General features: G+C 37.0%; 2 protein-coding genes across 2 annotated transcripts; both read right to left on the bottom strand.

Moving 5' to 3' along the window:
* Positions 1-43: 43 nt before the first annotated feature.
* Positions 44-2,620, bottom strand: LOC135684243 (uncharacterized). Its single transcript, XM_065199713.2, has 2 exons — positions 1,171-2,620; positions 44-237 (listed from the first exon to the last, which is right to left on the bottom strand). The coding sequence occupies exons 1-2, from the start codon at positions 1,703-1,705 to the stop codon at positions 44-46; spliced, it is 729 nt and encodes a 242-aa protein (XP_065055785.1). The 5' UTR covers positions 1,706-2,620.
* A 131-nt stretch (positions 2,621-2,751) lies between these two features.
* LOC148957294 (SPRY domain-containing protein 7-like) lies at positions 2,752-10,378 on the bottom strand. The gene is made up of 6 exons (XM_089115589.1): positions 10,312-10,378; positions 7,520-7,665; positions 6,986-7,102; positions 5,537-5,697; positions 4,833-4,935; positions 2,752-4,284 (listed from the first exon to the last, which is right to left on the bottom strand). The coding sequence occupies exons 2-6, from the start codon at positions 7,656-7,658 to the stop codon at positions 4,187-4,189; spliced, it is 618 nt and encodes a 205-aa protein (XP_088971715.1). The 5' UTR covers positions 7,659-7,665; positions 10,312-10,378; the 3' UTR covers positions 2,752-4,186.
* Positions 10,379-10,672: the final 294 nt, after the last annotated feature.

The raw sequence follows: 10,672 nt of genomic DNA, 5'->3' as shown, positions 1-10,672 counted from the left end.
TTGTTTGTCTGGCATTACACCCGGATTGCAAGGCGCTTGGGTATTAAATCCCGGCTCGTATCGTGATCAATGCCGGTTTGCGCCCTCTTCTTCGAGGCAGTTCGTGATACCGATGCTCAAAATCGACCGGACTTTTGATTCCGGCCGCATCCTCGCGTTTCACTATGAGTTTTCTCTTTCTTGGAAAGTAGTCATACATGCTGCGGAGAGCGATCGGTGTTGTCAATTTCAAGCTTCCTGCAATATTATTTAGAAAACATTAATCCGGACAAGAAGTAGAAAGACGGCTACTTGAATAAAAAAAAATTGGTTAACTACTGTTAACGTGTCCTTTTTAATATTTGCATCTTGTCCAATATTTTGTCTTTACAACGGAACTGCATAGCTTTTTTCTTTGCTATGATTTTGAGCTCATTAATTTTTAGTATTGGAAGTCACAGGCTAGAGAAAAAGTTTTCAATTTGTTTCGACTAATTTGTGACGTCATATCATGGATAAGAAACTTTTAACACGATAAATTAATTTAACACTATAAATTAACTTAGATTTGCTTAGTTTAGGCTGGTTGAATGACTTGGAGAGTGAGAAGAATGCACGAATGAAACAAGCTCTGGCAGTTATTCAATTACAAATACTCTTTTAACCAGATGGTGTTGCTTTTGTTTGAAATTTTGCGAGAAAGAAGTTCTTAGGTATCAATACATTTAAATAATTTCTCAGGATTGGACTCTCGACTATAGTGTACTAAATAATAGTTCTAACACCTTGATTATTTAAGCATTTTCATGAGCGGTCTGGTAACTAAACCGCTACTCTAGCACAAAAACTTCAAGTTTGGTTCCTTTTATGTCTGCTTTACCGGTAACTAATCCGCTACTCCAACACCAAAACTTTGTAACCTTTTACGTCTTCTTTTAATTTTATTAGTTTCATGACGATCGGTCATTTTTTTTTTACAAAATACCACGCACGTTTACCATTATTTTGTATATCCTCGAAGTGACGCCACAAAGTTAAACTGTTTTGCCATTTTTGCTAGGGATGCTAGGGGATACAAGGAAGCAACAAAGTAGCGAAAGGAGCTCTGTAGCTTTCTTGTAAGGCAAACAATACAAAAAACATTTTCACAAACTCTTTCGCAAACTATTGTGAAAATTCAGCATATGTTACCTGGCAACCAATGGTCATCTCTTTCTCCTTCGTCAAAGTTTTCCGCGCGTTCTTGTTTCTTTTGCGAGAAACATGTCGGAATGATACCAATCGCAGGAAACTTGCGGGTGTTATCGTGCAATTTGGCACCTTGAAATGTGCTTCTTATGTCATAAGGTTTGTATACGGATTTAGTCCAGCTTCTTGCCTCTGTGCTTGACCCCAAGGGCGAAATGCCAATCACGTTCCTTTCCATTGCTTCTTTCGGTATTTTTGACCGTACATCACATACCAATCCGCTCCGCAGTCTACGCAAGTGGTAAACTTGTACCGGATGCGGTTTATTACGGCGGTTAGGCGACGCTGGTCGACGCACACCGGCACTATTATTTGATTTAAGTTTGAATTCTGCCCGGTAATGACTTTGCTCATCGCTTTGAATCTTTTGAAAAAAGCTTGGTTCGTCGGAGTGGCTGATAGCAGCGCTTGTTTGAACGAGGTTGCGTTTTATATGGCCAATGGGACGGACAAATACTCGTGACTTGGCCCGCTGCATCTTGCTTTCGCTGTTCCAAACTTAGCTGACTTCAAACCGTATGAGCATTTTAAGTTACGCCGATGCAAATCAATGCATTTGATCTGACGTTTTATTATGTCTTGAGGCACAGTACATATGAACTTTAAAAACATAGCAATGACGTCATAGAACTTCACTTGGCCTGGGTATATACAGTTGTATGTAAGCCTGGAGTACCAGCTTGATGTACTGACTTGATTGATGACATCTTTTTGTATCGGTGTTCTGATGCTTAAGGAAACTAGAAAGCTGTTTGAAACCAATACATCTAAAGTTCTAATTTATAGATTGGGCAATTGTGCACAGCCTAGAGGCACCAGAAAGCAATGATGATGTTTGAAATGTTTGAAGTGTTGAGTGTTTAAATGAATGCAAATTGAGCGAATTTCACTATGCAAAAACATTTCAAGAATATAAGACGGCTCTTTCAGAGCCACAATGCTATTTGCTTTGCCATCTTCAAGAAGTGATTTCCATAAACTTTTTAATGAAAAACAAAAATATTTACGGGAGTGTAAATCTATACATGTTACCAGAATGCCCCCATTATATGGTCTGGATCTATACATGTTCCTTATTCACTCATTCTTGTTTTTCTATTAACACGTCATTGCATGCAATGCTTCCTTGTTATAGCACAAAAGAGAATCCCTACATTCATACTCTCGTTACTTTGACGTAGTTGTCTCTTTCTCAATCCATGCGGCATCTAATTTCAGCCTCTGAATAGAATTTTTCTCTTCATTCGCTCTCACACACCTTTCCTGTTATTTTTCATTTTCGTTCGTTGGATTTTACTCATCTTCCGATTTGCCTTTTACTTCAACTACACGATGAATAGATGAAAAGTTGATGCTAATATAAGCGATCAGCTAGTTTAATTCCTCTTTGCATGTAAATCGATTCAAAGAGCTTGGAAATACAAAGTGATGGATTCTTGGCCGTATGAAGCTTGTGCCATCACAATATGAATGAGACAGGGCGTGGCCTAGAGGTTTCAGAATGACACACAAAGTATACGAAAGCTCAATTGTAATCTTACAAATGAATAATAAATAGTCTGAAGGAAATCTTCAAGATAAATCCATGTGCAATTCTTCTCTGATTAATTAGTACATGACAATTCCTTCACCTAAAAATAATCTAACAATCTTTTGGTGGTACAAAGCTTGAAAATGGCTTTGAAAAAAGCAAACACTTGAGTAAACTAAAGCTTTTCATCTGAGTTTAAAACGTCAGAACATAGATCGCAAACTCTACGCTAGGAAATATATATATACCCAGTTACGGATCGAAAAAGATCCAATCAGAAACGCGAGCACATGACTGTTGAGGTTGACCAATCAGTGCCGCTTGCCTATTGAGAATATTACCAATGGAGTCCTAAGGGGAAAACGAACTCCTTTTGTCTGCACAATAGTGGTTTTTCCATGCTTATTCTATTTATATAAGCAACACTGCTGGTAGTTGAAAGTTGTAGACATTAATTAGACATTAACATCATTGATTAGAAAAGTATATCAATATATGCATAAAATAATTTAAAATTGTTGGAACAGAATATCTATTGCTAAACAACAGCATAATAAACATAGAATTATGTATCATTTCTTGCCTACTTATGGGCCTTGCATTATTGAAAGTCTTTTCCTAAAGCTAGGTTGGAAGAGGATAGACTAAAGCTGAATTAGAGCTATAGAAGGAGGGAGTAGCTTAGGTCTCCACCCCTAAATCATTGCTCAACCAATCCTTAGTTTTTAACAATATCTTTAGTGAAAAATATCTGATTTGGGCTTATTTGAGGGGGGGGGGGGGGGCTTAAAAAGGTATCTGCAGCTTTCCATTCAAGTGGTTTGTTTGGTAGTTTTTTTCACAATTTTCAAGTTCATTTCATTTTTCATTTTATATTTATGTCCATTATTTTAGTGCTTTCATTTGCTGCTCAATGTGTCATGGACCCAAATTGTGTATCTTCCTGTTGTATCAAGATTAGGCCTCTTTGGGACTAATTAAACTGCAAAGGTGGGCATGTTAGGGTGGGGGATTACTTGTAAAAAACCTTTTTTCCAATGTAGGGGCTTATTGGGGGGCTTTATACGAGAAAACAGCAAATTTGAGAATTCATAGTACCAAATTACAGCACAGTAGGTGGGTGATGGCTGAGATTAGTTTGGCACCTGATTGTCACTGACAAGGTCATAACATATGCATGGATGCAATTATTAAGAACAGTTAATGTTATCATTCATTTGACATTTCAGTCAACACTTGCCACTGTTTCAGTGCTCTTTATTTTGGTGTCTATATTCAATTCATTAAAATCTTACCTATTAAAATACATTAATTCTTAATTAAAAGTGACACAGCTTATATCTATATCCACTACTGAAATTTGATAAATCCAAACTTCAGCCTGATTTGTACCAGCATCAACACATATTCAGCCACATCTTTGGTTAATCACAGCAAGCTTTTTTCAAACATTATTTTTTGATAACCAGCTGGAGGCTCGTAAACAAAGTTGTCGAAGTTGGCATCAATGATGCATCCGTCATCCACTACAATAGAAACAGATCTATAAATGGCATTTCTCTGTGCCATTTGGTACACTTGAAAATTCTAGCAAAATTCCAAATTAACAGTTGTAACAGAGTTTAATTTGCCCTAAGAGATTTTTTACAGTTTATGGGACAAATTTTATATTTGAAATAGAATAGAACTACAGTCTCTCTTAGATATAAAGAAAACTTTGAAAATGGCTTTGGAAAAAAGCAAACACATTTTTCTACACACTAATTTCATCTGACATGCCTCAGAGTATAAAATGTCAGAAAAAGGATCCAAATGAACAAGATGAAAAATGGAAACAGTAGTAATTACTTTCTACTGCCAACTGCCCATTCCAACTTAAGAAGATGCTTCAGACACACAACCCAGTGAATCATGCACAGCAAATTGACATACATAATTGACATTAAACTATTTCTACGATTCTTGTTGGTTAAGTTAGAAGTTTAGCCAAAAATATCATTTTTCATAAGAAAGACATTTTTCTATAAGAAAACAAACAATTTAGATATAGAAATTATAAAATGATTGGACATACCACTAACGATTGGAAATACAGATCCTTTGATTCCAGTCAAGGGGCAATGCAATGGTTTACCATTTAGGAAAAAGTTAAGTTCAATATGGTCAAAACTGCATCCCTAAAATGTAGTTGAAACACTAATCAGTTGAATAGTTTGACTCTAATAGAAAGCTTGGTGTAATTTGGCAGAGCAAAAACAAAAGTTTCACAGCAAAAACAAGAGAAATGCTGAGTAAACTGTGTTTGCTGTACATATTCATGAGATAAGATTCATTTCAGAAACCAGGGGCATGCAGCCAAAATGTTAGCCAGCCACCACTCTTAGAAGTAGCTGCCTTTTTACATATTTACTTCTTTAGGTTTGATCATAAAAGAACAAATAAGAAAGCCAATGAATCCATGTTAACAATTGAAGCATCAGCAGCTATCAAATAGTAGTGATAAACAAAATGTTGCTTAAAAAGCCAGATGTGTGTGAGAATATCAGGCTTTGCAAGGAGAGGCACCCAAGCTTGATCAAGCCCCTCCACACACACACTCTAGGAGTTTGATTGATTGAGCACCTAGCATGTTTATGATCTCTAAAAATTAAATGTGAAAAACAAAATTTTGTTTTTGATGATATTTGATGATGCTCAATCAAGCACCTAGAAAGTTTGAGGTGCTCAATTTGTCAGGCACTTGCTTTTTGCTCCTCACAAGGCCTGGAGAATACTTACCAAGTATTCACCCTCGGATGGTAATGTAGTGATTTTGTCATGAGAAATACCATTGTGTGCCAGAGACCCATCAGATCTTAACACCCAACTTGTGGCATCCTCCCCAAGAGGTAGTTTGCTTAGGTTACATGTAACGTTTGCAACTCCAATTGCCCAGTCACCTTGAAAATAGAAATTATTAATCAGTAATCTTACAGTTTAGTACAAATACAAGAAAAATTTCACTGCTATTTTGGTCTTCTTATTCCTGGTGTATACTTATCACTATTTCGATATAGGCAAACATGCACTTTTACGATGCTGAAAATTGGAGAGAAGAGATTTGTGTGCAAAAGTTTACAACTTTTTCAAGGTTTTATGGCATTTCAGTGAACAATACAAAACACAGAAGACTATAACAAACATTTTTGTCCCTGAATCTATCTTAAAGTTTGTGAACAAGATTTTCATTTTTAATCACTAATTCAGTGAAAGTAGAGGATTTGCCGATTACACGATAAAAAGTATTAGATTTGCTGATTTCACTACCCTTAAACTCCCCATCCTTTAGGTATGTCACTTCAATGAAAAATGGCCCCTAATTATCTTTTATGTATATACTTTATGGATTATCCACATCTGGCTACTAGTGAAGTACATAAAAAAGCTGTCATGCTTGATAACAGTGTGCACAGATTTGCATGCAAACGGCCATTAAAACTGGTAGAACGCCAAGCCCTCAATGATTCTGCTAAGGATTCATTATTGAAGCTAATAAAAAATTGTTTGTGACATGGCAAACATTTTTCTGTCCTTGTAGTACCACTTTTTGCTCATACATATTAAATAGGCTCAGTTTATACTTGAGTAGAAAGTCTTCAGAAAAAACATGTTCTTTGTTAAAAATTAAATAGTTATGCTAAAAATTCAGGGAAGAAAATTGCATCAAAATTATTGCTGTCAGCATTGTGCTGTTGGCAAATTCTGTGTAGATCTATCATAACTACCATAAATTTTGGGGGGGGGGGGGGAATGTTACACGCAACTGCACGCCTGGATGTTTTCAGGCATGTGGTGGTTCGCAACTGCACGCCTGGATACTCTCAGACATCCGGTGCAGTAGCAGCGCCACGTCCCCCCCCCCCAGTTCTCAGCAGAATTGATTTTGTATTTCGTCTAAATTCGATGAGAAAATGTTGGGGGAGGGGTAATATTATGACACCATACTTTTTGTGATGTAATCCTATGATTTTGAAACTGCCAATTTTCAAACAAAAGTTAGTCATAGGCGTTCCCTTCCGATAAAATTGGCGTTCCCTGTGGTTAAAAGGGCGTTTTCTGGTGGTTAAAAGGGCGTGGCTTAAATTTTTTTGGTTTGTCCCCCCCAGAGCTTAGTGGCTGGCGCCGCCATTGATCCGGTGGTTAGATTTTTCCCACGAATGTTATATTTGCATAAAGAATCTTAGTTACCTGAAGACTGTATTTTAACTTCAAAGTAGCTTTTGTCTTGTACAATTTGGGCATTTGACAGGGCTGCACCTGTACCACAGATTCTTTTTCCATTTTTAACAATAACACACTCATTGCCTAGAAAATGAATAAACTTATAGAAAGTGACATATGCCAGTCATACACAATACATAATATACATATGCTTTAAGATGCGTAGCATGTAGCTAAGAATTTCGTGTATTTACAAATTTCAAAGTTCTCCAATTGAAATGACTTGAATTTTGCCAACAGTTCTTTAGTGGCTCAGCACCACTTACCATAAGTTAGTTTGATAATTCAAAATACTGTTCCAAATTCAGAGGAGCATAGAAGAAAAGACCAACCATTTGTTACAAATTTCACCAGAAAACTAATTGAAACTCACATTAGCTAGAATAGTTTTACTTCCATGTAATCAAAATGAAAAGCATTGTTTGCGCACATTTTCTTTAAAATGTAGAATTTGAGAAATTTCATTTGATAAAATAATGAAGGAACACTAAGCAATCTTACCCATGTGAGCTGTATCAAATATCACAGGTGGCTGCTCTTGATGATTATTTTCATCATGCAGAGGCCTTTGATATTGTCGTCTAAAGCAGGCGCCAATAATACCTAAACCGCAATAGCTAGACCATTTTTGAATCTCCATAACGGTCCTGTAGAATAACAAAGTAGAATAAATTAATATATCTGACACTAAGCAGAGAGCAATTGTACATAAGGAAATAATTTTCTTTTTGAAATGAAGATGTGAATTCAAATCCAGAGGCAGGCTGGCCCAACAGCCCATGGCCAGTGGGCCCCCTTAAATATCTGGCAAAAAGAGTCCCATTTTTTGCAGAAAAAAGGACCCATTTTGGGAATATGAGCTGTATCAAATATTACTAGTATGACTTGTGTAGACTATGGGAGGCTAGTAGAGATTTGAAATTTCTAATATGATGGACATTTCTGGCATTTCAATTTTTAATAGACCCCGGTTCAGTTAATCTGCATGGCATTGGGTTGTAGAGTTCACTACATTTTTGCCAGTGGCGATGTCAAAGTGTCAAGCAACAGTTAGCAACAAGGTAAGGGCCTGTTTACATGATTCCGCTTTGCCGGGATATTCCGCCTAGCTGGGATATCTCGCTTTGCCAAGATACCCCAGCTGCCTATAGAAACACATGCAATTGTCACTTTGCCATTACATGGGAGTTGCATCCCGCCCTGTCTTGCCGGGATGTTTTCATCCCGTCTTGGCACAGCAGGATATCCCATCTGGCTGGGATGATTTTCTCCATGTAAACAGGAACAGGCAGGATAGCCCGCCTTGCCGGAATGAAATTGATGTCAATGTGCATGCCTTTAAAATGAGAACCATATCAATCCCGACGCTTTCTGAGCAGTTTAAGAGCAATTTTGAGGCACATTTTCAGTTTAGGGAGGTCCTTCTTTAAAAGCATATTCAGAGCTGGAAGGTCGACAACAAAGTTCTCATATAACTTTTCAATCACATTCAACAATTTCATGTTACAAATTTGAAATCTAAATGCGCTAACTTTTCAAAAATAGCGCAAAATGTGTTTTCAAAAAAAAGTGCCAAATTTCATCCCGTCCCGGCAGTGCTTCTCATGTAAACGCAAATAAAAAAACGTCCTGTCTAGGCGAGATATCCCGGCTAGGTGGGATCATGTAAACAGGCCCTAGGGAGTTGTGATTCAGTAGTAAACTTAAAAATGAACCCAGCGTTAATTATTTCTTATAAAGATAATGCAATGCTAAGGATAATTCAACGGGATTGCTGCACCTTCGTTTACAGAATAATCTAGCTTTTTGCTTTGCTAGCGAATGAAAAATTGACATAGAAGTTTCAGAAAATATTTGTAGGGTTTTGTTGATTTTCTCAGAACTTTGGTTTTATTTGTCGCTAAACAAGTCTTTTCCATTTTGGGTTTTTGATAGAAGTTTGGACAATCCAGTAGGTGTTCAATGTATTCCTCATGGAAGCCACACCTTCTGCAAAGCAAATCAGTGTACTTTCCTTTGTAGGATGCTATTAGGTCTGCCATCTCTAGTTTGAGTTTCAGCAGGGATGAGGCTTCCTCGCACCTTGGGAAATTCTTTCATTTTAAACTTACTATCCTTAATGAATCTGAGATTAGTTTGTTATCATTCTTAATTAATTGTTTTCTATGAGAAAGTCTCTTGCCTAGAATTACTGGAATCCAAATCAGACAGATTTTTTCATTATTTACTGTTAAATTTCAATTCAAGTACTCAGCACCCATTTGTAATCAACAGCTAAACTCTTTCTATTAGTGCTACATATGTTCTGTTGCCTAGAAACGGATTGATTATGATGAGATGTTCACTTGACAATGCCCCTTTTCCAGACCCCACCCAACTGGGCCCCCTTCAGTTTTTTTGTGGCCCTTTAAAAATTCTGAGCCAGTCTGCCACTGTGTAAATCTATAAAATGTGCTCTTGTGCTTTTTTACATCCAACATGACCCAGTGTTACATAGATGCTATGCACCATCTCATTATGCCAAAACATCAAAACAAGCTCAGTCTCATGCTAGCATGTATGCCCATAGTCATCAGGGGTAACTAACATGGTTTTTCACTCTGGACAGAGACAATCCTAGCAGGAATTTAAATAAACATGGCTGCCTAAACATAATGCAAAATAAGTAGTACAGAATAAATACAGTAGCATAGTGAGAGGGAGGCAAGAGGGGGCAATCGCCCCCCCCCCAAAGGCAGAAAGTAACTTTGAAAAGGGCATTTTCCGATGTTCCAAAGGGTGTGGACCTCCATTTTCCCTTGCTCAACACACCTTTGCCACCCTCAAATCTTACAACCCTTGCTGCTTATTTGAGCATACTAATAAGCAGTACCGCATCCAATTGGCAGAAAAGCTGCCAGTCTTGGATTACAAGGAAATAGATTTAAATGGTGTTTTTCAGTTTCTCATTTCATTCAGGTACACATTTAGGTTGGTACTTTCCTGGTTAGTAAATCTTGTACCATTCATTCAAAATAATAAATTAAGGTGGTCATTGAACGCGATCATTTTTCATTGCTATGTAAGAATTGAAGTTTATTTAGCAACCTATTTCAAACTGCATCAATTAAGGGTGTCAGATATAGTTTACATACCGATCAGATATAGTTTACATTACTTCAAGATTATATTCATAGGAGTGTTATAAACGTACAAAGAATTAACTAATTTCTAAGAACAGATATTATCATATAACATCATAGAGAACTTTTTCTCTTTAAACAACTGTTTCAATTTAAAATTGTTTTACTCACTTCTGTCATAATTCTCTTGCGTTCTGTTTATTAACAATCCAGCAAAGGGCGAAAGCGAGGTTGCAGCCTCGATTCATCAAAGTTGGATCGGGTTACGTCACGTCATAGCGTTTTCAATTTTCAAAGAGATTGACTTTCGGGTTAGGGATTATTTTATTGTTAGATATTCCTAATTCAGTTTTATCGCTGACCAGAATTTTCCGATAAGTCTTACAGATTTCAGAACTCTTGGTCTCTTGGCCCCTTTGGTTATATCGAAACTGGTTTGGTTTGTGTTAGGACAAATGACATGCTTCGAGTTAACAGTTTGGTACAAATGAAAGTAAAAATATTCTGCTAGCAATTCCGCAAATTGGAGGGG

The sequence above is a fragment of the Rhopilema esculentum genome, unplaced genomic scaffold (assembly GCF_057945365.1).
Source record: "Rhopilema esculentum isolate cy_ngs unplaced genomic scaffold, ASM5794536v1 HiC_scaffold_34, whole genome shotgun sequence".
In the NCBI taxonomy this organism is placed as follows: domain Eukaryota; kingdom Metazoa; phylum Cnidaria; class Scyphozoa; order Rhizostomeae; family Rhizostomatidae; genus Rhopilema; species Rhopilema esculentum.
Note: the sequence above shows the minus strand (reverse complement) of the source record. Positions and strands in the feature narration are given on the sequence as shown.